The sequence below is a fragment of the Debaryomyces hansenii genome, assembly GCF_000006445.2.
Source record: "Debaryomyces hansenii CBS767 chromosome A complete sequence".
NCBI classification, from domain to species: Eukaryota; Fungi; Ascomycota; class Pichiomycetes; order Serinales; family Debaryomycetaceae; genus Debaryomyces; species Debaryomyces hansenii.
This window is the reverse complement of record NC_006046.2, coordinates 1,513,756-1,539,732: the sequence shown is the minus strand read 5'-3', so window position 1 is coordinate 1,539,732 and position 25,977 is coordinate 1,513,756. Positions and strand designations below refer to the sequence as shown.

Genomic DNA, 25,977 nt, shown 5'->3' with positions numbered 1-25,977 from the left:
TTGAAGATAAGGACGTTGTTGAATGATAATATATGAATAATCATGGATTATATAAAGAAGGCAATATGGGGACCTGATCCCAAGGAACAAGTATGTGGATATATATATATATATGATTATTTGAAATTGTGGGGCTATATTTAATAAATGATACTAACATAATTGAAGATGAGGAAAATAAACCAATTACTACGTAAGAACAAACGAGAGTTAGATCGTTCAATGAATCAGTTACAACCTTTAAAAAAGAAAACTGAAGCCTTGATTAAGAAGTCAGCTAAGGATAAGGACTATAAATCAGCAAAAGTATATGCTAGGGAATTGATTAACATTAATCGTCAATACAACAAATTATATCTTTCCAAGACACGAATAGACTCAATAACTATGTCTATCAATGAACAATGGTCTATGAATAAACTAACAACATCGTTACAATTACTGACTGGTGTCATGAAAGATGTTAATCAATTAGTCAGCTTAGGTGCAATTCTGGGGACTATGCAAGAACTACTGAAGGAGCTAATGAAGGCAGGAGTAATCAATGAAATGATGGATGACATGGTGGACTTAGATGTTGAGGATGACGAAATAGAAAGCGAGTCGCAAGATGAAGTAAATAAGATTATTCAAAGTTTAACAGAAGACAAATTTTCTAAGATTGGTAATGAAGTTCCTACAAGTAATATGCCTTCAGAAGTGGAAGAAACGAAAGCAAATGATATTCAATTGGAAGATGATGTGGATCATGAAGCATTGGATGAAATGAGAGAAAGATTAAAAGCATTACAGGAATGATTATAGAATTTTCATTCCTACTAAACTGTTATTAGCAAAACAAACTTATACACACCGAGTCTGTTATTAATTATGAAGTAATATATTGACTCATATTCAAGAATATGTAATGGATACTATGCTAATAGTAAATAGAATGCATAATATCTGAAAGAAATGAAGATTTGTAAATGTTATCCATAGCATTGTAGTTGGGTGTAACATGCATTTTTTACATCAAAGCTTTTTAACCTTTGACGATAACTCTATTGACAAACCATCTAGTTCCTTTGTTATAATTTCAATCTTGTTTATTTGATTTTCAATTTCTAGCAATGTTGTATTAAACGATTTAAATTCATTATCTATGGGGTTGTTAGTATTAGGCATGACAATGATAAGTAATAATCCTTTCAACAGAACCTCACGGATCGTAGTTTAATGACATTAGAAACTTAATACTTACTTAAACCTTCCAAACTATTAGCATTATCTTCCAAATTATTGAGTTTCTGTTCTAACTTTATGTAATTTAAAGATTGGTTTGTATTTAAATTTTCAATTATATTCAAATCAATAGTAGAAATTTCAGTATCAGCTTCAACTAATTTAGATAAAACATTTAAAGAATTACCAATATACCTTGTCGAATCCTTCAGGGCAGTCATAGAGACGTTTGTTTATCAAGTCTAAATTACTTTAAAATGAACTTATGTAAATTTAAATGCGCATGTATATGTCAGGACTCATGCAAAACATTAATTAGTATGGCTTATATTACAAATTAAGTTACATCGAGCTACAGCCAACAAGTCCTTTAAGTATATATTAGGAAAATATATATACTACTAATATTTACAAGTGTCTCTTCGAATATTTAAGAAAAGTAATGGAAATCCATAATCCATATACTTAACGTCCTCTAAACATTTGAAACATCGAATCTTTGGCAGTTTGAATGTTTGTCCACTTACGAGTTGGATTCTTATTTAATTCTTCAACGTAGTCTACTTTTTCAGGTTTATCAATACAATGGTTAATACTAACTCTAACCTTGGAGTCTTGCTTGATGATTTCAAATAAACCAGGCAATTTGTCAGAAGCTTTCCTCAATGCTTCCTTAGCAACCTTTTCGTGTACATTACCTTTTATTTCGAACAAGACCTTACCTGTGGTAACACGACATGCCCAATGAGAAAAAGCACCCTTACCTTTACCCATTCTTGTCTGGTTACCTTTGATACAAACAGGCGTATTACACACAAATCTTGTAATCAACTGACCATTCGAAGGTCTAATTTCTCTTTTAATAACTTTATCAGCTTCTTGAAGCTGAGTAGCCGTCATACGGATTCCATTGGATTTTAATCTTAAACCATATTCGCCAAATTCCAAAGAGTTACCTTTTATTGATCCTCCAGTTTTAACACTAACTCTACCCTTGAATGCTTTTCTGATTCTTTTGAATCTTGGTGCATATTCATGTTTGTATCTTACGCTGTTGAGCAAAAATGAATTATTTATGCTAGGTTTGAATGTGCTTAAACCAATAGATGGCGTACCTGTCTTAATAGAAGAAAACAAAGATCTTCCAAGTCCCAACATTTCCAAGTTTTCCTTCTAGGATTTAATTAAGAATTAACCACAAATCGATAGTTTTGAAAGTCGATTACATTTGTCTGTCGGAATTTTCAAAAAAAATTGAATCTTTCAAAATTACACAAAACTCATCAATATGTTTATATACAAGAACTACTTTAACTACCTATTAACTAACGGATTCTAACATCGAAATAATTGATCAAATCATCTTCAACTTTCTTATGAATATCATTGATTTCTTCATTAGTCAAGTTTCTATCCATAGATTGATAGTTGATTCTGTAGCATTGGGATCTTTGCCCTGTTTTTGGATGAACAAACTCATCAATGCTAGTTACATTCTCTATTAAGTCATTACCATGGGTACGCACAATTTCCATAACATCGTTAACGTGTAATAAGGACTCACTTGGAAGCCAAAAAGACACATCTCTTGTGATGCCTGGAAATTTGGAATATGGCTTGAAAGTAGCAATTTTGTCCATTTCGAATTGATTGCTGAACCTCTCGTCTAAAGTCCAGAAAAGTCTAATATCGGGAATACCGAATAATAACATAGCAATTCTATCAAGGCCAACACCAAAAGCCCATCCTAACTTATCGTTGCTTAAACCTGAATTAAGCAAGACCTGTTGCTGAACTAGACCACATCCACAACACTCTAACCACTCGCCTTTCCACCATACTTCAATTTCCCACGATGGCGATGTCCAAGGAAAATAAGCTTCGACCCATCTCACCTTTAATGGCTCGTTCAAATAAGGTTCTGTAGAGCCTGCTAATCTTGCTGATTCCTTAGCTGTTTCAAACACTTGGTTGACTAGGTACTCGAGTGTTTTTTTCAAATGTATACTAATAAGTTCCACTTGCCTATTAGTCATATAATCTTGTTTTGGATTTCCCAAATTCATCGGTTTCTCTCTAAACGGATCTTCGACAATAATATCAGTTTCCGGGATAGATGCAATATCAGCCAAGATTTGTTCTTCTAAGTCTTTTGTATCTTGGGACCATAACCTAGCACCTTCCATTTGATGAAATGCAGGATAGTGAGTTCTATCTATCTCGTCTTTTCTGTACACATCTGCAGTAATGAAATAACCTGGCGTCTTACACGTTTTGAAACATTCAATTTCATGAGCTGAGGTATGTGTTCTTAATAAATTCTCTTTATTGAGATAATAGGTATCAGACTTAGATCTACCTGGATGATCTTGTGGGAACCCTAATACATCAAAGTTTTCAAATGTAGTTACCGTAGGCTTAAAATCATTGTAGAACGTATATCCCATACCTTCAAAATTCTTCTCTATTAAATCACGTAAAATTCCAATTGGATGATTTACATCTTGATGCAATTGTCTCCTAGTTAACTCTAATATAAAAGGAGGAATATTAGTCCATTCGTCAGTTTTATAGGATTTACCATCAAGTGCTATTTCCTCAGGATATTGTCTTAATGTGCGATTTGAATTCCACCTGAGGCCAAGTATATTTCTAAAAGTAGGGGCAGTCCGACTAGACGAACCTATCAGTATACGGATCGTAGGTGCAAGTTTCAACATGGTTGTTGTTAGACGTTATATTTCAGGACATATATATTGGTTGAAAATTTATAATCGCTATTCAACTATACTGCATACTAATCACGGTCGTATACTATGTTCTTTTATAATGCTCTATAAGTCTAAATCTATATCTTTAACACTATTACCAAGTTTCCTGTAAGTATCTTCCTCCATTTTCCATATCCATTAAATAATCATCAGCTTCGGTATCTTTCATTTTTCCAAATTTCATTAAAATCTCAACTAGGGTAATCCTTACTTCTCTAGGCATAGCACCACTAGACCCACAAATGAACACAATTGCATTTTGATTCAATATCAAGTCACCTACCAATTCATGCTGCTCATATATTTTATGCTGAACATATTTGATTTTGGAATCCTGATCTCTCGAAAAACAAGGGTAGATGGATAGCTTGTTTTGTGACTTTAAAGAAGCCCAGAGATCACCGAACAAATAATCATTTTCTTTATTACGACAGCCATAAAATAAATACAAATGTTGTTGTATCCCCAACAGAGTTATGTGCTCTATAAGCGATTTCATGGGAGCCACGCCCGTACCAGGTGACACCATAAGAATTGGCGGATATTTGGTAGTAGGGAGTTCGAATTTTAAGTTTGATTTATGAATTGAGAACACAATCCTATCATTATCTTGTAACAGTTTTATCCACTTCGTACACAAACCCCTTCTAACTCTCCTGAGAATTGTTTTATATACAACGACGGCGACAATCAATTCGACCAGGTTTGGACTTGGCCTTGATGCAATCAGGAAGAGTCTTGGTTTAATTATTGGGAATAAATCCAAAATATACTCAACTGGAATGGTTAAATTTTGCTGAAACTCTAATATCGTCTCTAAAATCAGCCGTCTAGGACGGTTTGCATAGTTATATAATTCCTCGCTTTCTTCAATCTTACTGAACTCTCTTAATTTTTCTTGTTCTCGTTCTCCATCTTCAGTAGTAGAATCGCTAAAATGCGCTAAGGTCATGAAAAATGACCTACGAGGAATCGATATGATATCTAAGTGATGAGTAATAAGCGACCTAAGCGTGAGCTTCAGTTTATCTATTAATCCACCTTCAACGAAAGGAATCTCCCCATGTATTAATAAAGGCTTGTCTGCAATCGGAATCCAATGTGGCTGCAGCTGAATCAAAGTTTCGACACTTTCATTGTCGTTTGACGGATATAATGCAAGCGTATCACCAGGAATATACAGCAAATTCTCCCCTTCAATTATTAAATGTCTGACGTCTTGAAAATGGCCCTCTTTAGTTATCCGTTTGTTGGCTTTAACAGATCCCAACAATAAATTTGTTGATCCATCTCCCATTCTAGTTAATGATAATTCAGTGGGGGAATTTGAAGTAGGAACATCCAGCTCATTACTTGAGACCTCAACGGGATTATCTGCGGGAAGTAATACTGTTTCATCATACGTGAGTGGTATACCATGTATTTTCGATTTCAAAGCCTCAAGTAGATTCGTCTCCCATTCACTATAGTACCCGTCAACACCTTCCGGAGTTTGTTCGTCTGCTTCACATCTAGTACACAATTCAGAACATCCTAACTGCAACAACCGGGCATGTATTTTCTTTATCGCATAATTAAATTTAGGGTATGACGAATCTCCTATCCCAAAGGTTGTCAACTCTATATGATTGAGAAGATCGGTCGGAAGTTTCTTCTTTAATATGAACTTCATAAACTTTTTCGAATTTCTCGGTAACTCTCCTTGTCCTGTGGTAGAGCATATCACTATCAAATACTTAGTATCGGTTACTAAATTTTTCAATGGATAATGATCTAATGACACAACTGATGGCTTCAACCCGAAATATTTGAGTCTCTTTGCCAAAAATAGCGCATAATCTTGGGCATTTCCCGTTTCTGAGCCGTAGAGAATAGTGACCCCAGAAAGTTCTGATATACCTGACATTTCTTTGTCAATTTCCGGTTATTTATCTAACCAAATCTGTACTTGAATCTCTTAATTCTATGGCTAATTGTCATTCGAGTCTCGTAATCAAAACATGTAAAAGTATTTTTCACGTATTTCCAGGTTACGCATATTTCGAAAAACACCGTCTCGTACGGGTTTATTTACAGTAAACAGTACTCCATCAATCTATATTCAAGTACTTGATTACCGAATAACCATGCCACCCAAGAGAAAGTCATCTACACATAGCACTCCTAACTCTAAGAAGCAGAAAGCAGCTCCTTCTGAGGGAGAATTCAAGCAATTTTATTCTTCAACAATGAATTTGGTTAATAATTTACGTGACGACAACGATGAAAGACATCTTGTTACACCATTCGTCAAATTACCATCTAAAAAGTTGTATCCCGATTATTACAATATTATAACTAATCCTATCACAGTGGGTGAAATCCAGAAGAAATTAAATAATGGAAAATACTCACTACAAGACACTAACGATTTTGTACAAGACTTCAAATTGTTAAATGATAATGCTACCGCATATAATGACCCTGAATCGTGGATTGCCACCGATTCTCTTAAGATATACGAATTTGTTAAAGTACAGGCGGATCAATTTAATGTGCCTGGTGTGGTAGAAACATCGAAGCCATCGAAAGGCCCTAAATTGAAGATCAAAAAACCAACAAAATCGGAGGAAGAAGATTCAACAGAAGAAGAAATTACGTTTGAAAAATTACCCGAGTTATGTAAATCAATAATCAACGAGACTATTGATCATGAGTTTCCTGAATTGGGAGTTATAAGCGGACCTTTTGTTGAGGATATAGATAAAAAGGAATATCCCGACTACTTTAAAGTTGTGGAAAATCCGACGTCGTTTAATAGGGTTATTTCTAATATAGAGAAGAAGAAGCTTTTTCTGCCAAAGTTGTCACTTTTGGAGAATCTAGAAGCTTTTCACGATGCTACTCTTTTAATTTTTTCAAACGCTCAATTATATAACGATCCAAGCTCTTTGATTCACCAAGATTCAATTAAGCTAAATGAATTTTTTGATGAAAAGTTCGAGGCATTGAAATCAAAAATAGAGAATCAACTGAAGAAAAATTCGAGCAAGTTGAAGTTAAAATTGAAGAATCCTTCAAAGAAAGAAAGTGCGCCCAAAGTGAAGATCAATTTAAAATTGAAGCCATCCGAACCTGAAGAAACTCCTGCAGACCCACCAAAGAAGAGAGGCCGGAAGAAGAAGGTATTGGATGATGTTGCTGTAAAAGACGAGATAGATGACCTTACACAAGAACAGCCTTCCGAAACTAAGATGGATATTGACGAGGAAACAGACAAAAGTAATCGAATTCATTCAGAAAATGCTGGGAATAATTCAGTTGAAGATCAAGATGCAAAGCCTAAGGATGAAATTGAGGACTTATCGGCAATGGTGACTGAATCTAACGTAATGGGTAAAACTTCTTCCTTGGCGCCAACTGAAGACGCTTTCATACAAGATATAGCCCTTTCGTCGTCAATGTCAAACGTTTCTCATATTACGCAACAGATTCAACAGCAAAACAATTACCAAAATCCACTGAATTCATTGACAAGAGGACAATTACTTAAACACTTATTATTCCCCACTCATGCTGTTGCACCAACTTCTACATTATTCGAATATAAATTTCCTACTAATGGATATTCCTCACAATCATTCTCAGTTACCTTACCTCCGGATTCATCATCGTTTATATCTTTGAAGATCGCATTACACAACTTGTTACATGAGATCAAGAAACCAGACTTAGTAAATGGTCAAGGATTTGCAAATCTGACATCGGATGACGAATTCCAATGCAAGTTATTTGTAAATGACGACGAGGTTTCTAGTGGGGGCGAAGTTTCGGAAGAGAAGAGATCGGATCAAAATCAATTATTGAGTATTCAGTATGATTTAAAGTTAAGCTACGGCTTGAATATTGTTAGCTTTGAATGTAAAGTGGCTCCGAATTTAACGAAGAAAATTAAGAAAACTCAAGCTCAACCAGAGAACGAAGAGATAGCCGGTAGATATACTAGACACCAGCTCCAACAATTAAAGATGTCATGGGAGGTGGAAAAAACGAGCTTTATAATTGTGTGCCATAGTGCTTAGATAAAACTTTTATAAAATTACTCAAGTTTATATTATTATTAATACATGTATAAATACAATATGGTACGTAAATTAATGATCATTTACCAATACAGAAGCTGGAAAACACAACTCCTAAAACCTCTTCGACGCCTATTGCTTCACCTGTAATTTTTCCAATACCTTCTGCAGCTTGTTTTAAACTCTCAGAAGCTAACACAACATCATCCTGCTCTCTCCATATTTTGAATTGTTCAATACCATATATAACGTCATTTCTAAGTATATCCTGAGCTCTAGCAGATATGACAATAGGGTCTGTAGTTTCTGTTAAGGAAATTGCTTTGAATATATCCGTAAGCACGCACATTAATTCTGAAATTCCGTCTCCAGTAATACAAGATACCAAATGGAAGTTCTCCACCGGTAAGATTAACTTTTCACTATAGCTCTGAATGATTTCATTCTTGGTGAAATTTGAACTCGACAATAAATCTTGCTTATTCAACACAACTACTATCTCTTTTTCTTCATCTTTTAGTAAGTTAATATGAGAAACCAAGTCTGAATAATCTATGTATGAATTATCTTCAAGTGGTAAAACTACCAACACCAAATCTCCTCCTAAAGATTTTAACTTGGCTCTCTTGATTCCTTCTAATTCTATTTTGTCAGCATTAGTTGTAGTTCGTATACCTGCAGTATCACCAACAATAACTTTATATCCGTTTATATCTAATGGCACATCTATTACATCCCTGGTAGTACCTGCAATATCACTAACAATTGCAGCTTCCTTATTAGCTAAATAGTTCAATAATGATGATTTTCCCGCATTCGGAGGCCCTAGTAAGATGAGCTTAATACCCTTCATTAAGACTTCAGAACTTAAAACTTTTCGCAAAAATGTATTTATTTCACCTGTTAAGGTATCCATATTTTGTTCAACGGTGTCGAATAATTGAGCAACTTCTTCTATATCATGATCTTCTCCAAAATCGATTACAGTCGTCAACAAGGCAACATTCTTCACTATTTCTTCTCTCCACTTGGCGAATGTTTTTTTCGTATCGCCTGTTAACGATGACAAAGCCGCAACCCTTTGCGATTCAGTTTCAGCATCTATCATTTCCCTTATCCCTTCGATCTCAGTCAAATCGAATCTTCCATTAATGAAAGCTCTTCGAGAAAATTCACCATTTTCCGCATACCTTATATTAATACCTTTATTAGGTTCGTGCAACTTCTTTATAGCATTTAAAACAGATTGTATAATTGCAGTTCCACCATGCAAATGTAATTCCAATATATCTTCCCCTGTATATGTTTTAGGAGATTTGAAATATAGTGTGAGTGCTTCATCTAGGAGGATGTCTTCTTGCGAATATAGTTTTCGTACACTAGCTATTTTCAATTTTGGTGACTTGGAGGTTTTAGTTAACTGATTATATATATATTGTGATTGAGATCCTGAAACTCTGATAACACCTATTGCAGATCTCGCCAATTTTGTCGATAAGGCATAGATTGTTGGTTTATAATCCATTGTGGCAGTAGAATAATACAGTTTTCTAGGAAAATAAGGCCCGAAACTGAAAAGTTTTGTTGGCAGATTAACCACCAAATTCTTTATATTCCTTATAAATATCATAATTATATAGACTATTCATAAATATAAATCATATAGTGTAAAATCTATCTTATAATTTTTTGAGCCGCACTAACTTGCTTAAAAACATCTCTTCAAAAGAGCTTAGACTGCTTTTAAATAGACTAATAAGAATATACTATAAAATGACTATAAGAGAGATAATAAGGGGTTGTACAAGTTTTACAAATGGTAATGCATTGAGGTATAAATATTTTCACACTTCCGTCCATAGACTTCATGAGAATCCATTAGGATTACCTAAAGTAAAGAAGGAGGGTAAAGCACCAGATATTCCCAGGATGTCTAAGGGATTGCCAATAAAACAAAAAATACCAGGAGTGAATAAAATATTATTGGTTTCGTCGGCAAAGGGCGGTGTAGGTAAATCGACTGTGTCTATAAATATCGCATTAGCATTGCAAGGTTTGGGCAAGAAGGTTGGTGTTCTAGATACGGATGTGTTTGGACCATCTATACCTAGGCTATTAAATTTATCAGGAGAGCCTCGTATATCAGAAGACGGGAAATTAATACCATTGACGAATTATGGAGTAGAATCCATGTCAATGGGATACCTAATAAAACCAGAAAATGCAGTTGTATGGAGAGGCTTAATGGTTATGAAAGCTTTACAGCAGTTATTATTTGAGGTAAAATGGACCAATTTAGACTATTTAGTTGTTGACATGCCACCAGGAACTGGTGATACGCAGTTGACAATTAGTCAACAATTAAAAGTTGATGGCTCTATTATTGTCACTACACCACAAGATATTGCATTGATCGATGCCGTGAAAGGTATTGCAATGTTCAATAAGGTTAATATCCCAATATTAGGTTTGGTTCAAAATATGAGCTATTTTCTTTGTCCCAACTGCAATCACGAATCACACATATTTGGAACCGACGGTGCTCGAAGAGAAGCCGAAAATCATCATTTGGATGTATTGGGTTCTATACCTTTAAATGAAGAAATATGCACCCAATCTGACAAAGGAAAGCCTGTGATCGTATCGAACCCCGGCTCGAAAATTTCACAGCCTTATATCGACATCGCTCAGAAAGTTATTACTAAATTAGGATAAGTCCCTACGACGTTTCATGTCGTACATAATAAAACGTCTTGGGGTACGTTTTAACACTTGTACAGCATTTCGGTTATGTGAACCAGATCCTATAATGACCGATTAAAATTATCTAAAGTAGAGAATGACTGATTATTATTCAGCTCAATTCTGACAATTCAAAAACCAAGCTGGACTTCCCATATTAAGACCATATCGATGTACAAGTACGCCTATAGTAATGATATATATATATTCATGTATTTTATAACTATTGAAAACACGTTGACAACGTATTATGACACAAAATCTCCCTCTTGATTATAAACAATTATATAAAAAAAAAGTTCGGTTAATTGAGAAGGCCGATGAACTGAAGTTCTACTAGTCTTTTTTTTTTCTTCCGGACGTGAAAAAAATACCCATAATAGATAGACTTCATATATAATGACCTCCGAAACGCAAGTTCCACGCACACCTAATACGCCCCGTATTCACAAAAATGTGAGGGCAAGAACACCAAAATCGGTGTTGAGGAAAACGATCTTAACGTATGATGTGGATGATTCATATGTAGAGGAAGAAGACACAACGTATCTTTTTGACGAAACAGCGACTTCAGCAATTAGTGAAGATGAAGATGAAGTATTTGAGGAAGATATAGATGAGAAAGATTTTGATCTTGATGATACTGAAGTTGAAATTGAAAGTGAAGAAATTACCACCAAAACAGAGAATATCGAATCGGAAAACCAAGAAAGTATCAAGGAAGAAAAGCCAGAAGTATCTGAATTTCGTAAGTTTCTTATTAAACATGAGATACCAAGAAAAATCTTACACTGCTCCATAGGTTTTATTACGTTAGTGATGTTTGGCTTAGGTGTTCCACAACAACAATTTGTTGCGCCGCTGATGGCATTGTTTGTTATTATTCTTATAAACGATATTATCCGTTTCCGTGATCCAGAATTAAACAAGAAAATAGTAGCTAGATGGTGGTTCATAATTAGAGATAATGAAGTCAACTCTTATAACGGGACTTTATGGTATTTAGCTGGTGTTATAATACTCTTTCTTTTAGCTCCTAGAGATATCCTTTTTATGGGAATACTATTGTTAAGTTGGGCCGACACAGCAGCATCAACTATTGGCCGTCAATTTGGTAAATATACTCCGCAAATTGTTCCAGGTAAGTCAGTCGCTGGAACATTAGCCTGCTTCTTGGTAGGTTCTTCATGTTGTTATTTGGTTTATGGCTACTTTATTCCTAATTTTGAAAACCAACCAGGTTATATTATGTGGACCCCGGAAAGAAGCGTTTTAGACTTACATACATATGCGTTATTGTCTGGTGTTATTGCAAGTGTTTCAGAATTTGTTGACATTTTTAATATTGACGATAATTTCATTATTCCAGTTGTTGGTGGTGGTTTACTTTACGGGCTTGTTAAGCTTTGTGAAGTTTAATTGATTAACGCTGACTTCTCATTGAATTTCTACTAAACTTCTTTTTCATCTTCTATAATTGTTATATATTTACCTTTTTTACGTAATAATGATATTATCTATATATATTAAGCTTCATTAGCGAACAAGGCGGCATAACCTTGACCGGTTGAGGTGCACATGGAAATTACCCCTAATTCTTTATTCTGCGCTCTTAAGCCATTCAATAAAGTTGAAATAACTCTTCCCCCAGTAGCTCCTAATGGATGACCAATTGCAATAGCACCACCATATGGGTTAACTTTATCGTGATTAATACCCAATTTGTTAATACAATAAAGAGATTGAGAGGCGAATGCTTCATTTAATTCGAAAATATCGATATCGTTGATATCTACCTTCAATCTGTTTAATAATTGAGGAACTGCTGCAGAAGGACCAATCCCCATTAAATCAGATGGAACACCAGCAACGGACGAGCCAACAAATCTTGCAATTGGTTTAACTCCAATCTTTTCTGCGTTGTCCCTTGTGGTAATAATGACAGCAGATGCTCCATCGGAGATTTGAGATGAATTACCAGCTGTGGTAGTACCGTCTTCCGCAAAAACTGGCTTTAAAGATGCTAATTTTTCTAAAGTAGAACCTCCGCGAACCCCATCATCTTTCGAGACTTCTACTATGTTTAAAGGTTCATCTTCGTTATTAGTTCTAGCTTTAATAGGTATAATCTCGTTTAAGAAATGACCAGATTCAGTGGCCTTATTTGCCTTTAAGTGTGATTGAAGAGCAAAGGCATCCTGGTCTTCCCTTGAAATACCAAATTTTTTAGCAACGTTTTCACTGGTAATACCCATAGGCATCAACACATTTTGAGCTTCTGAGCTTGCCTCATCTTTGAATGGTTGATAAATCCTTGTTGGGATACCTCTGTGAGGGAAATAATCATGCGTCATTGATTCGACACCGGCTGCAATTGCAAACTGATTTTCACCAGTCAAAATTGAGCCTGCACTGTATGATAAAGCCTGAGCAGAAGAAGCACATTGACGATTAACCGTATTTACGGTAGTCTTGATTGGGAAACCTGCAGATTTCACTGCAAGAGCCGACGCTTTCTGTCCACCTAAAGTTTGCAAGACCGTACCAATTAAGATATCATCAATCAATTCTGGGTTAATATTACATCTATCGACAGAGCCTTTCAAGATCTGATATAACAACTCTTCTGGGTACATTTTAGCATTTCCGCCTTTAACACATCTTGTAACAGGTGATCTTAAGGCTGATAAGACAACGATATCTGACCCCTTCTTTTTTAATAAACTAGCAGCTGACATTTTAATTATCTCAACAACTTAAGAACTTGAACACATTTCGTTACCAACTATCATTTGATTACTAGGAAGCCTATATATATAGTATTTTGAAAAATATGTGGGGCGATCGGGGCTATTCACTTATCCGCAACATAAATCCGAAAAAAGTTTTTTGAGTATGAAAAAAAATTGCGCAAACCCGGAATCGAACCGGGGGCCCAACGATGGCAACGTTGGATTTTACCACTAAACCATTTGCGCTCTTTTTGATTAGAATATTTCTATAGTTATACTCCTGTAGCAAGCTAATTGATCCCTTTTTGAGGAATGTTCCATATGCAAGGCTAAAGTTTGAAGTGCTTGGCATTTTGCTCCCCACCTATCGTGCACATTTTTCTTTATTGATGATAAAAGATTATGATCAAAGCTACAAGTAATAGAAGCCCAGATCGATTATTTCTATTAGGCAAAGACAGACACCAGAATATATGCTTAAGGATGGGATTCTAAATAGCACAATGTAAATTCTATAGAAGAATATTAGAAGCGTATTAGAAGAAAATGTGAAGAAAATGTGCACGAAAATACAATGCGTATGTTAGTTCGCAGCTATGCGGAGATATTCAATTGATAAAGGAAGTATAATAGACATATGCAGAAGATATAAACGAAACAATTAGGTGAACGTGAAAAATACTATAAGTATAAAAGGTCCCGTACATCATAACTTTTAGTATGGGTACATTGGATTATTCCAGACATCAAAATGATAACGACTAGCGTGGCACCAGTTACAACAGATATTCAATTTAGACATAAATATTCGAAGCATGGGAAGACATCCTATAATATAAAGAGTACCAATTTAGAAATTGATAACTCAGAAGATAGTGAAGGGGAAGAAATAATCGAGTATGCTAATGAGGAAGGTATATTTATTCAAGAACAAGCCAACGAAGAATCGTTTATTAGGAAACATGAAATACCAAGGAAAACATTTCATTCATTCACCGGTATTTTTACTCTTTGGTTGTATGTAAATGGATATAATCAACGTCAATTAGTTTTCCCTATGCTTATAATGGCTATTACATGTTTCTTCCAAGATTTTATTAGGTTTAGAGTACCAAGCGTAAACGACAAATTGATAAAATTATATTCTTCCATGATGAGAGAAAGCGAGAAAAACAGCTACAACGGAATTCTTTTCTTCCTAATTGGAATAATTATCACTTCTTCGTTATTGCCGAAGGATATATGTTTAATGTGCAATTTATTATTAAGTTGGGGTGATACCTCTGCATCTCTTTTTGGTAGAGAGTTTGGAAAATATACTCCAAAATTGAGCACCAACAAATCATTAGCAGGAAGCTTGGCAAGTTTTGCTACAGGGGTAGGTTGTTGCTATTTAATGTATATGTTTATGATTCCCAAATATCATCATTTGGTTGATTTACCAAATGATATTATGTGGAGCCCTGAAACATCATCATTAAATATTCATTGTTTCGCAATAGCGTGTGGATTTATTTCTAGCATCTCAGAGTTTATCGACTTATGGGGTATGGATGATAATTTTACAATCCCTGTATTGAGTGGCAGCTTCTTATACAGTTTAGTTCACATTTTCAAGAATTATCCTTGAATCTCTTATATATTTACTATACCATATTATTTAATCGAATTTCTAAGTTCCATAAATTCATTGTAATCTAAGCATTCCTTTACCCCCTCGTATCTAACTAATTCCAACCACCCTTCATCAATACCTGTTTGATAGAACTCGGTAGTCTTTGATTTCAGAACTCCCGTATAATCAGCTTTCTTTAAAAGATAGGCAAGCGTGGTAATTTTATCCCATTCTTGTTCAACCGCAACACTAGGCAAGAAAGTCCCCAGGTACATTTCACCATCCTTATTGAAGTTGACCTTCAATCCATGATCACCTACTGTCCAGTCATCCCATTCTTTAGCTGGTTCAAAATTGTCTAAGAGTGTTACTGAAACTGATAACAGATTGAATTCCAGTTTGCCAATTGGGGGAAATCTTGGATCTTGTAATGATGATGTGAGAGAAAATCTTTTTGTACCAGATTCTATCGGTAATGGTTGAAAAGTCCCAATGCATCCTCTCAACTGTTCATTCTTATTCCATGTGATGAATAGTGGAGCTTTAAGAGGCAACTCAGCATTCGAATGAATTATGCTTTTAAACTTATCATAAGAGATACGTGGAGAGTCAGTAAATAACTTGTTATATAAGGATTCAAATGCTAAACAACACAACGATTTCGACATGATTATTGACTCCAAACTATGATTGATAGTAAGGGATACATTGAATAATATATGATAAGGTCACGTGCTAAATATGAAGAACTGTATCTATTATGGGATCGAATTATATGATTCTATATTTCAACCTAGGAATGCTATCCAGTAGTAGTAGCTGTAATATACACTTGATTCTTTGTGGCTTTTCGTATAGATATACGAAGTTATGTGTGGTATCTTACGTAGACTCGTAAGTAGATTTTGATATGCCGTTAATGCCCTTGTCGTGCGTTTACCAAACAAATTTTATTGAATAAAATTCGAACGATAAGAAGAACCCATTAATTAGTTAGTATGAGCAAACATGGGGGTTTGTCTTTCATGTTTAAGAGGTGACTACGATGACGATGAAATTAATGAAACCACATCATTACTAGGTCATGGTATATATAGCGATGAAAATTACCAAGAAGAGCTTTTAAAACAGCAACAACGCCAGAACGAATTGAACGTTATAGTCAACGAATTAAACGACAATTTAATTGATGTTTCTACATTTTTGAATAAGAACAGCTTTGATCAGACAGACTATCCAGTGGTTATGAGTGATAAAGAAAAGTTGAAAATTGTTGACGAGATAGATAACCTAGACGTGGCAATTAAGAAGCTGTGTCAAGTTGAAGTAAAGGACCCATTGTATTTGAAATTTTGAAAACAACTGAAGATAGGTATAGATAGATATGTCCTAACAATTATTGGATATATAGTTTAAAAGTTTACATACTAAACGATGTATATTTAAATACCATAGATAATTGCAATCATTGTAATCTTTTATAGTCATACGAGGGTGTTGTATTGGCTAGCATAATACTCCGAGGACCACTTTTGTGTAATTACCAATGAGATTTTTTTCTTTATGCAAGATAAACAGCCATTACCCACTAGCAGCAAAGACATTAGTGAAAGCCTATTCAGTATATCTCCATGCAATCAGAAAGGACGATGTCTGTACGAAGGTGGCACTCAGGCCTGCAATTGATGTACCCCGAGTTTTCTGCGGCCTAAAGGAATTATGATCAAGATCCCTAGTATTCTATTTGAACGACCGAGGCCTCCAATTTTTCCATACCATATTTTTGCAGGTTATCGCGCACCGAGCCTTCTAAGCCTGTTCTTACATCAAAAAAATAAACGAACAGAAGTACCCCAACTTTGCTTGCAGTATCCTTATTTGGTTAATCTAATCAACTCCGGCCAGTTGTTTCACTAAGTTCGCAATCTTCAATCGTCTAGAGGTGATGTCAGCAACAAAACAATATTTTGCGGTTTGCCTACATCTTTATTTTAGCCCCATAAGGTAACTCCGTCGCTACCACATTTACCCTACTTCTGCTGCCGTATTTGTAACATTCATGCCTTGCTATTGCATAGAAACAAAAACTATTTGATGCGCTTACGTTCTCTTCGCCTACCCTACCCCCACCATTAGACATTTCAACCCTTTTGCCGCAAAATATCCCCCGCTTCGCCTCACGTTACACATCGCGCCAGATTGACGTTCCATCTGACCTTGTTTCAAACGATTCTTGTTACGAGATTCGTTAGGAACTAGTCAAATTGGCCTATTATCATCTGTCTTCCTTCTGCTTACTTCGGACCCGCTATAACCCTATCTCTGATTACCCCAAATTTCCTCTCGATTCATCGTATTAGAAGATTCCCTACTGATGCTTCCGTGGGCCCGACATTTGCAGCCCGCGTACATTTACCGTAACTTCTATTGCCTAAAGTTAATCCTTCTTGGTTTCAACCGAGGCCCTTGGTCAATTTACAGGTTATGTCCCTCCTTTAGGGCCGCGCGACATGTAAAAGAACACTTCAACGCGGTCGCCTGTGGTGAGATTTTCCGTTTAGGCAATGTCCATCAATCCGATCATCATGCAGTGCCCCTATTACGCATATAGACAATTCAGAAACTCCGGTTAGAGCCTATATTATGCAACATTATGCGCAAGATTTAGCTTTTAATAATAGAGTATGCATTAAATCCGTCCTAAGTTAACCGATTAACCAGAGGGGACAAAGGCCGTTAAATCCGTCGAAACCTGTACAAAATTTTTCCAATGCGATTCTTAACTATGTTAACTAGTTTAAACCATTCCAGCACACAAGTGGGTAGTATGCACAAATTGGAAACAAGAGTTTAATTTTAGGTCTTTACATAAGTCAGGTAACCGTCGGGAAAATATATAAATATAAAGGGAAATCTTCATATGTCGAGATGAGCCAAAGTAATAGTGGTGAGCTCGGTAATATTGGCGACAAAACATATGAACATATATACGGTATTGACAAAATAGATATACCAGAGGTTGACGATAACGACAGTGATATATTTGAAGTGAGTTATAAAAATATGGACTTTAACGACATGGATTTCGAGCAGACATACACGATGTACTCGACCTTACAACAGAAAAAGGCATTAAATGTAATGGACCAGTTGCAGAAGGTGCAGATGTTAAACGAGCAATATTGTACTGGGATTGGCCAGTACGAACAGGTGGAAGATATGAAAGGAGGATACGCCCACGAGTCGTCGAAGACGATGGAGTCACAGCCCAGAGACGATTTTGACCAGTTTTTTTCGAACACTGAGTCCAATGCATTGGAGAAATTTTTAGACAACTTGGCTAACTCGAGCGGGTCTTCGAACCCAATGCATATGTACAACGATGGTCAGTCGAACTATCAGCATGATTTCCCCGTTTTTGAGTTGCATACCATGAAGGCGCCTGCTATGCCTATGCCAACACCACCCCAGCATTCAATATCCCCTAGCGACCCCCAGATGATAGGCCATAATACCCAGGGAGCCATGAGCAATACTAAGAAGTCATTAGTTGACGCGCTCGAACATCCTTCGTTGAGAAACTTAACAACTCCAGATGTGTGCCAATTACCTACCCCTTTGGACAGTAGACAATCATCTACTTCATTCAACGTCGTTTCTGATCAAGATTTAGATCAAGATTCCTTCAGCAGTGAATTATCGACTCCTCAAGCTGGTTCTCCAGGAGCGAAGAAACGCAAGAGATCTTGCCACAAGCCGTTATTGACGGTTGAACAAAAACGCCTCAATCACTCACTTTCTGAGAAAAAGAGAAGACAGCTGTGCAAATTGGCATATGAAAGATGTTTACGTCTTATTACTAATATCAACGATTATACCGACATGAAAGTCGATAATTCGAAGGGAAAATCAAAAAGAAAGCAAATTAACAAAGATGGGTTACCAAATTTATCAAAACACACCGCTTTAACCAAAATTACTAATGAGATGGTTAAGATCAAAAGTCAAAATGATCGGTTAAAAAAATTATTAAATTTGGAATAGATTTCTAGGTTGATGCTTTGATCCTCCCATTTGATGGTCTTTATGATCTTGTTACTATTTATTATTTATTATTTATTTATTATTTTGGTGAGAAATTACAATTCAATTCTGGTAATTGGCTGAGGGCTGGTCTGGCTATATATATATATGTATATATTAGTGTATTAGTAAAAGAGAAGTTTAGAAGTAATATTATGATTAACGAATATCTACACCAAATTTTTTGTATGTCTATTAAATAGAAAGTTGAACACTTCTGGTAACACCGTTGAGTCTAAATACAGCTATCAGTCCGCAATTATATAGATTACTCTGTTATATGTCCCATACTTCAAATGTACAATATATTACGTTAGATTCGTCAAGGCATAGCAGTTGACTGGTGATAATATTATATACAGGAATCGTATTTTCTTCGTTGAATAAATGCTCCAAAATATTCAATAACAATATGTTATAGATTGCCGTAATCAAAATGGTTTCTAAAAGTAAATCAAATACACCTAATGTTAGTGTACCAGATCATCCAGCAAATTCTCTTTCATACGGGAATGAAGATCAAATAAGCGCGTTGCTAAAGCTCCAGCCTATTTACATGCCGACCAATAAACATACAAATGAAGAAGTACTAGACAAAGTAAGATCCAGCTATAAATATTTGTACGTAGTCAACTGGTTATATCAATGCAGAGGTTATATAAAATTACAATCTGAGTATTTTGATGTTGATCTTTTCGAAATAGAGTTACTTAACATGGTCTATCCACCCCCAATTGATGAATCGATTTTATTTATCAATAAGTTGAAGTTGGCTTTGATCTCAACCTTGCAAAATTCCAAGTGTTCCTCGATTAATAATTTTGAAAAGATATTTAGACTTTGGTTTGGTTTTGAAACCGCGTTAGCTGGTAACGAAGATGATGAAGATGAGACTCCTGAACCAAAATTCGACAACTTGTTGATTGAAGACAAATTTGAAATATTATTTACATTGATCTCTTATATCACTCAATACCAAAATTTCAGAAATTACATAGACAAAAACAACGTGTCCTCTGATTTAATAAGAGTCCAGTCGCTCTATTCTGAAGAAGTAAAAGCGGGAACTACGGAAGATTATATTTCACTCTTCGATCATACAAGATTATACAAAAGAACTATCAAATTCCCAGAGCTTTCTATTCCAAAGAAACGAAAATTGGCTCCGGAAGTACCTGAAGAATTCTTTGAATCCGAACAATTTGATATTGAGTCTACCTCATTTGAAATAATTAGTAAGAATATTTATGAATTCAATTCGTTTTTGCTTGATATTTATGGCAAAAGGAAACAGAAAAAATATAAAACGTTATATTCCAGTTTGGCAGACGATATGATATTTGAATCTATTTTTAATGCAGAGATCAAGAAGAGAAAGATATTAACGAACAGAAGGAAGGAACTCCAATTAGCAAACTTATTGGCGACTAGAAAAAGATCTTCAAGGTTGGAGGCTAAAGAAAAACAAAGACAAGAAGAACTCAGGTTATTAAAACTTCAGGAAGAAGAAGAATTAAGGGTTGCTGGCGAGAAGAGATTGGAAAGAAGAAGAATGATGAAAGATCAAGGGTTCAATTCGAATCATGATATTCCGCTGAGTACAAATACATTATCTAGAGAAGAAAGGTTAAAGTTGAGGAAGCTTACAGGTGAGTCGAATAAGACAACAGCTAGCCCTGAGATCGAATCCCAGACGATTATAAAATCAGAAGACGCGCCGGTCCAACATGAAGTTGAAGCCACTAAGACTAATGAGATAAATAATGACATAAACAAGGAAATGCAAATGACGGTAACAAGCGTTGGTAGTGAGCATTCTCTTACACAAGTAGATTCTGCGGTTGGTTATACACTGGAACAGAAAAACCACGCTAATATATCGAATGTCCCCGATGTTTCAAATTTGTTACCTGATCATCAATTAGAGCATGTAAATAATAATGAAGAACAAGCTGCATCTTATCAAAGATCTGTCGGCGGAATGCCGGTTTCTTACACAGCTTCATTGCCAGTGCAATCTGGTATTTACGAAAAGCCAAATCAAAACTTTCATAATGTTCCTATTCAACTAACTCAAAACTATGGTAGCATGCAAAATCAAAACTACGGTAGCATGCCAATTCAAAGCCATGACAGTGTTTTAAATCAAAGCTATGGTAGCGTACCAACTCAAAGTTATGATACCGCACCAACTCAAAGCTATGGTAACGCACCAACCCAAATGGTTCAAAATTTGGGTAATTTTCCGGTACCACAAACTTTTAATACCAAGGTCGACCAAATAAATCGTATTAATGAACCAAATCAAGCCATCAATGCTATCGATACCAATTCCAATCAATTTACCGAACGAAATGATACGCCTAAGGCAGATTCAAACCAGAATTTTGATCAACTGCAAAGCCATGAAGCAAATTATGGTACTAATCATTAACAGAAGTTTAATTGTTCAACTGTTCACATATGGAATCATACATATAGACTAAATGTTCGTGAAACTAATTTCTCTTGAGAACTGTTTAGATATGTCGAAAAATGAACATTATTTTCTCATTTTGTATTAAGCAGAAGTGTTTTACGATAGATATATCAAATTTCTTTTATTAAACGTACGTAAAAATAAGATTTCACTATATGAAAGGAGCGTATAAAAATGTGTATTAAAATAAATTAGTGTAAAAAGTGTGTTTGATCTAGTATGATTCAATATCATATAACTAGTGAATACAAAAATAAAATTAGTCTTCCGAGAGCATCAGTATCTAAATCATTAAAAATGCAAATCATAAATTCAATTCGTTTAAAATTTGGCCTGCCAAGGTTTTGTAATTCCATGTATTACCCAAAAGCTTTTTGAACTGAACTCCGTACAAGCCAACTAAAGGAACTTTAACAATATGTATTTCGAATTTCAAAGGTGATCTCTTTGCAAGATGAGAATTTCCTGAACTTGGAGAGTGTTGATGTTTTGCCTTATGCTCTAACGTTGAGGAAATCAACATGTCACTACCACCGCCAATCATTAATCCGTTTAATGAATCAACGGAATCATCTTCAGTAAATTGCTTAGAAGTTTCATCTTCATCCTCATCTTCTAATTCATCACCATCCATCCCATACAACAGCTTATTAAGCTTCGCTGTAGCTGGCGTGTTCGGAGGCATCATTATCTGTGATCCATTCTTTTTGCGGTATGAGCCTAAAAGCGAATTACCGATCGAAAATTTACGTCTATGTCCACCAACAGAATTTGATGGCCTATGAGTTTTGCCGCTATTAGCAGATGGAGGCGAGAGGTTTTGCGTATTGAGATGTAATGATGCTTGTCTAGTTGGACTTTTCATTTGTGATTCACCAGGATTTTGCTCCGGGGTCTTGATTCTTGTTGGTATGTCAGAATTTCTCTCAATAGATGATGACGTAGATTTAAAAGCATCACCGTATAACCTTTGCTCTTCGGAGGTCTCTTCGGATTTCTTTTCCTCCTGTTGCGAATCGATCATAGTACTCGTATTAGTCGATATATCATCAGGTTGTGCGGGCTTGATTTGCAACGAAGGTGCATGTGCACAAACAAATCCACCCTTTACTTCCTGAAACTTCACTCCCAATTTGCTCAAAACATTTATTATGTTATATCTGATAACAGGTAATGGCTTTGTAGAAGTAGTTTGTACACTGAAAAACCCTTTTAAGAACAAGGTCTTTGGATATTCAATTGATGGCATACTATTTTGCTTAGCATGGTTAAATTGATCGATGATTTGCTCTTCTGTTAATTGAGGAATTTCTTGATAATCAACTTCATCCAACGTTACATCATCGAAGAAACCGTCATCGCGTGTTGAGCCTTCATCTATTATCTCATCACTATTTTGAGAAGCCAACGCATTAGGTAGTGTTGGATGTGGTTGCTTTTGGGCACGATTACTGCGGCCATATGATTCTTTTCTTACATGGCCGCCTACTGATTTAGCTCTTGCGGTTGGATGCAATTTTCTTCCCTCGGCCCCTGGAGCAACTTTCAATGGACTGTTAGATCCAGAAGCAGGTGGAACTAAAGTGTTCGTATTAGGATTGATATTAGGTAACGGTGGTAAATACTGCTCTGGAACATATCCACGATATTTGTTGACTGCGTTATTTGTTGATGTCGAAGACGAACGATTATGGGAAGTTTTAGTAGGCTGCGTTGATACTTCTGGTTGTGGTTTCGGAGTATTTGAGGTTGATGAATGCAAGTCAACTTTGGAAGAGGAAGATTTTTCTTTCGCAGTTACCTTCATACTTACACCACGACGAACCATAGGATCATTTTTATGGGATTTGTTTGAAGAGGGTGATGGTATATGTTCTTGTGAATCAGGAACAATAGATACTCTAGGTATTGGAGGTGGTGCAATATTATGATCAGACGCATCTGGAGAGGTCTGGTTTCTGTTAGGCGACGACGGTGAATTTTTATACTTCTTCGAAGATAATCGTCTAAACAATGAATTAAATCCTCCTGGCTTTCCACCGTTTGGATCCAATGTGTCTGTATTAGCCATGGATTCTCTTGGACTATGTGGCTGTTGTTCTGGAATACTTTCTTCCTTTTGATCTCTTGGTGGAGAAGGCGAACTTTTCTGGAACGTAGCTGGCGAAGCCGAAGTATGTGCTTGCTCAGGAAACGACAATCCAGGTAATCTTTCTTCCCGTTTCTGTTGTTCAGGTTCATATTGCAAAGTTTCATCTTGACGTGGCGCTTGGAGATTACCTTGTTGACTGGCTTGTTTAGAATTAGCTTGTTCCAATTGGGCTTTCGCAGAATGTTCCTTAGCCTTTTTACGCATCTTCATTTCATGCACTAAATAATAAATTGAAATTAATGGGTGGAAACCACCAGTTGGATCCGGCAAAATATGAGCATTCGGTGCAGATGCATACTTTCTACCTTTCTCAGTAATTTTATACCAGTTCTCACAACTCATCTGGTATTCAACGCTCGTAAGTATACTAGTCATTTCCTCCGTAACGGATTGAACTGTACCAATGTCAAATGATGCAATGCTTTTAACTATTTCTGGATCTAATGGTAATTCCAAAGGTTTTCTCTTAGGGAGATAGCAAGATTGCGGAGCCTCGTATCCCCTATTCATCCAAGGATGTTGTACAACTTCAAATAAAGATGCTCTTTTAGTTGGATCAACTACTAACATTCGGCTTAATAAAGAAACGCACTCTTTCGATAAAAAGCTTGGGTATTCAACATTACCTCTTTTAATCTTTTCGTGCAAGATTGAAACAGATTGATCATCAAAAGGGACCTTACCACAAACTAATACATACAAGACAACACCGAATGACCATACGTCAACTTCAGGTCCAGTATAAGGTTTAGCACTTAATAGTTCAGGCGCCGCAAAGTATAATGACCCACAATAAGTCTTCAATAAAGACTTTGGCGAATATAAATTTGATAATCCAAAATCAATAATCTTAATATCACCTTTAGAATTAATCATAATATTTTCAATTTTTAAATCTCTATGAACAACATTATTACTATGACAGTACTCTAAGGCCAGTGCTATACCACGAGCAAACTTTCTTGCATTCTTCTCTTTCAACGAACCATGTGAAACAATATAGTCTAGCATTTGACCACCTTCAACATACTCAAATAACATATAATAATGATTGGTCATAGGCACCATTTCGTATAATCTACATATAAAAGGATGGAATAACAATCTTCCAAGTGCACCTTCACGTATGGTACGTTTATCTCTTGTTACTTCTTTTTCAAATTCTTTTTGCCTCTGAGCTGCAGCTTGCGCATTAAGGATAGGTGGATCATTAGCATGGGCTCTTTGAAACAACTTCGCAGCTCTTGGAACAATCTTCACTGCGCAAATCTCACTCGTAGAATTATGCTGAGCTAGTTTCACTTTACCCATCGAACCAGCACCGATGGTTTTTATGAAATCCCAATCACCAATAGACTTTCTATGAAACTGTTGTTGCTGTTGTTGTTGCAGCGCCTGTTGTTGTTGGTTATGATGATGGGAATGATGGTGGTGACCATGCTCATTATTTTGGCCAGGATGTTGTTGCGGCATTGGACGTGTTTTGTTTGCTGAGGCAGCATTGCCCACCGTCGGCGGCTTGGAGGAGGGAGATGAAATAGCAGCTGGTGGTAATAATTCTTGTTTCCTTTGAGGAGATGTAACCGGCTGTTGTTGATTTGGTTGATTTGGGAACTGAGAGTTCCATGTCGGTGGCGTTGGCGGCGGTTGTGGCTGTCTGTTAACGCTAGGTGTTCTTGAATGACTTGCAGATGTACCACGTTTAGAATGCTGAGGTTGGTTTAAACTGGAATTCTTAGAATGAGACGCGTCCATCTGGTAATTGGCTGACGAAACATACTGTTGATACTTATCCAATTGCTGAGGAGTCATAGAACGATCATTTTCCTCCGCAGGTTGATCTTCCTGGCTGTAACTATCACTCCCAGAATTCTTCTGATTACCACTCACACTTCGTAACATTCTCGGTGTGGCTGGAAGTGCTGATTGGGGTACTACTTGCTCTTTATTTGTAATCTCTGGGACCTGATTAGGGTTCTGATATCTTTTTTGTTGATATTCTTGTGGTGGAACCGGATACTCGTAATTAACCAGGGGATCCATTTGCTAATTTTCTAGTCAACAAATTTCTGGTTATTTCGAATATGAGTATCTCAATCTAATCAAAAAAAAATACTA

The 25,977-nt window shown here is 36.0% G+C and overlaps 16 protein-coding genes and 1 non-coding gene across 17 annotated transcripts; 8 read left to right on the top strand and 9 right to left on the bottom strand. All coding sequences in view use genetic code 12, as the record gives it.

Annotated features, from left to right (window-relative positions):
- Positions 1-42: 42 nt before the first annotated feature.
- Positions 43-798, top strand: DEHA2D18678g (DEHA2D18678p; the record flags this gene model as incomplete). The annotated part of the gene is made up of 2 exons (XM_459297.2): positions 43-90; positions 163-798. 2 exons carry the CDS (start codon positions 43-45, stop codon positions 796-798), a joined length of 684 nt encoding a protein of 227 aa, XP_459297.2.
- A 216-nt stretch (positions 799-1,014) lies between these two features.
- DEHA2D18656g (DEHA2D18656p) lies at positions 1,015-1,445 on the bottom strand (the record flags this gene model as incomplete). The annotated part of the gene is made up of 2 exons (XM_459296.1): positions 1,015-1,142; positions 1,244-1,445. The coding sequence occupies 2 exons, from the start codon at positions 1,443-1,445 to the stop codon at positions 1,015-1,017; spliced, it is 330 nt and encodes a 109-aa protein (XP_459296.2).
- Positions 1,446-1,689: 244 nt separating this feature from the next.
- DEHA2D18634g (mitochondrial 54S ribosomal protein YmL47) lies at positions 1,690-2,382 on the bottom strand (the record flags this gene model as incomplete). The annotated part of the gene is made up of 1 exon (XM_459295.1): positions 1,690-2,382. One exon carries the CDS (start codon positions 2,380-2,382, stop codon positions 1,690-1,692), a length of 693 nt encoding a protein of 230 aa, XP_459295.1.
- A 167-nt stretch (positions 2,383-2,549) lies between these two features.
- On the bottom strand, positions 2,550-3,944 carry DEHA2D18612g (DEHA2D18612p; the record flags this gene model as incomplete). Its single annotated transcript, XM_002770310.1, has 1 exon — positions 2,550-3,944. One exon carries the CDS (start codon positions 3,942-3,944, stop codon positions 2,550-2,552), a length of 1,395 nt encoding a protein of 464 aa, XP_002770356.1.
- A 145-nt stretch (positions 3,945-4,089) lies between these two features.
- DEHA2D18590g (DEHA2D18590p) lies at positions 4,090-5,901 on the bottom strand (the record flags this gene model as incomplete). The annotated part of the gene is made up of 1 exon (XM_002770309.1): positions 4,090-5,901. The coding sequence occupies one exon, from the start codon at positions 5,899-5,901 to the stop codon at positions 4,090-4,092; it is 1,812 nt and encodes a 603-aa protein (XP_002770355.1).
- Positions 5,902-6,121: 220 nt separating this feature from the next.
- Positions 6,122-8,056, top strand: DEHA2D18568g (DEHA2D18568p; the record flags this gene model as incomplete). Its single annotated transcript, XM_002770308.1, has 1 exon — positions 6,122-8,056. The coding sequence occupies one exon, from the start codon at positions 6,122-6,124 to the stop codon at positions 8,054-8,056; it is 1,935 nt and encodes a 644-aa protein (XP_002770354.1).
- Positions 8,057-8,135: 79 nt separating this feature from the next.
- On the bottom strand, positions 8,136-9,686 carry DEHA2D18546g (DEHA2D18546p; the record flags this gene model as incomplete). The annotated part of the gene is made up of 1 exon (XM_002770307.1): positions 8,136-9,686. The coding sequence occupies one exon, from the start codon at positions 9,684-9,686 to the stop codon at positions 8,136-8,138; it is 1,551 nt and encodes a 516-aa protein (XP_002770353.1).
- Positions 9,687-9,829: 143 nt separating this feature from the next.
- DEHA2D18524g (DEHA2D18524p) lies at positions 9,830-10,771 on the top strand (the record flags this gene model as incomplete). The annotated part of the gene is made up of 1 exon (XM_459290.1): positions 9,830-10,771. One exon carries the CDS (start codon positions 9,830-9,832, stop codon positions 10,769-10,771), a length of 942 nt encoding a protein of 313 aa, XP_459290.1.
- A 426-nt stretch (positions 10,772-11,197) lies between these two features.
- Positions 11,198-12,217, top strand: DEHA2D18502g (DEHA2D18502p; the record flags this gene model as incomplete). Its single annotated transcript, XM_002770306.1, has 1 exon — positions 11,198-12,217. The coding sequence occupies one exon, from the start codon at positions 11,198-11,200 to the stop codon at positions 12,215-12,217; it is 1,020 nt and encodes a 339-aa protein (XP_002770352.1).
- A 107-nt stretch (positions 12,218-12,324) lies between these two features.
- Positions 12,325-13,536, bottom strand: DEHA2D18480g (DEHA2D18480p; the record flags this gene model as incomplete). Its single annotated transcript, XM_459288.1, has 1 exon — positions 12,325-13,536. One exon carries the CDS (start codon positions 13,534-13,536, stop codon positions 12,325-12,327), a length of 1,212 nt encoding a protein of 403 aa, XP_459288.1.
- Positions 13,537-13,705: 169 nt separating this feature from the next.
- On the bottom strand, positions 13,706-13,776 carry DEHA2D18458r. The gene has a single exon. It is a non-coding gene; the product is annotated as a tRNA-Gly (tRNA).
- A 505-nt stretch (positions 13,777-14,281) lies between these two features.
- Positions 14,282-15,160, top strand: DEHA2D18436g (DEHA2D18436p; the record flags this gene model as incomplete). Its single annotated transcript, XM_459287.1, has 1 exon — positions 14,282-15,160. One exon carries the CDS (start codon positions 14,282-14,284, stop codon positions 15,158-15,160), a length of 879 nt encoding a protein of 292 aa, XP_459287.1.
- A 26-nt stretch (positions 15,161-15,186) lies between these two features.
- DEHA2D18414g (DEHA2D18414p) lies at positions 15,187-15,813 on the bottom strand (the record flags this gene model as incomplete). Its single annotated transcript, XM_002770305.1, has 1 exon — positions 15,187-15,813. One exon carries the CDS (start codon positions 15,811-15,813, stop codon positions 15,187-15,189), a length of 627 nt encoding a protein of 208 aa, XP_002770351.1.
- A 340-nt stretch (positions 15,814-16,153) lies between these two features.
- DEHA2D18392g (DEHA2D18392p) lies at positions 16,154-16,501 on the top strand (the record flags this gene model as incomplete). Its single annotated transcript, XM_002770304.1, has 1 exon — positions 16,154-16,501. One exon carries the CDS (start codon positions 16,154-16,156, stop codon positions 16,499-16,501), a length of 348 nt encoding a protein of 115 aa, XP_002770350.1.
- A 1,572-nt stretch (positions 16,502-18,073) lies between these two features.
- Positions 18,074-19,189, top strand: DEHA2D18370g (DEHA2D18370p; the record flags this gene model as incomplete). The annotated part of the gene is made up of 1 exon (XM_002770303.1): positions 18,074-19,189. One exon carries the CDS (start codon positions 18,074-18,076, stop codon positions 19,187-19,189), a length of 1,116 nt encoding a protein of 371 aa, XP_002770349.1.
- A 475-nt stretch (positions 19,190-19,664) lies between these two features.
- Positions 19,665-21,662, top strand: DEHA2D18348g (DEHA2D18348p; the record flags this gene model as incomplete). The annotated part of the gene is made up of 1 exon (XM_002770302.1): positions 19,665-21,662. The coding sequence occupies one exon, from the start codon at positions 19,665-19,667 to the stop codon at positions 21,660-21,662; it is 1,998 nt and encodes a 665-aa protein (XP_002770348.1).
- Positions 21,663-22,011: 349 nt separating this feature from the next.
- On the bottom strand, positions 22,012-25,902 carry DEHA2D18326g (DEHA2D18326p; the record flags this gene model as incomplete). Its single annotated transcript, XM_002770301.1, has 1 exon — positions 22,012-25,902. The coding sequence occupies one exon, from the start codon at positions 25,900-25,902 to the stop codon at positions 22,012-22,014; it is 3,891 nt and encodes a 1,296-aa protein (XP_002770347.1).
- Positions 25,903-25,977: the final 75 nt, after the last annotated feature.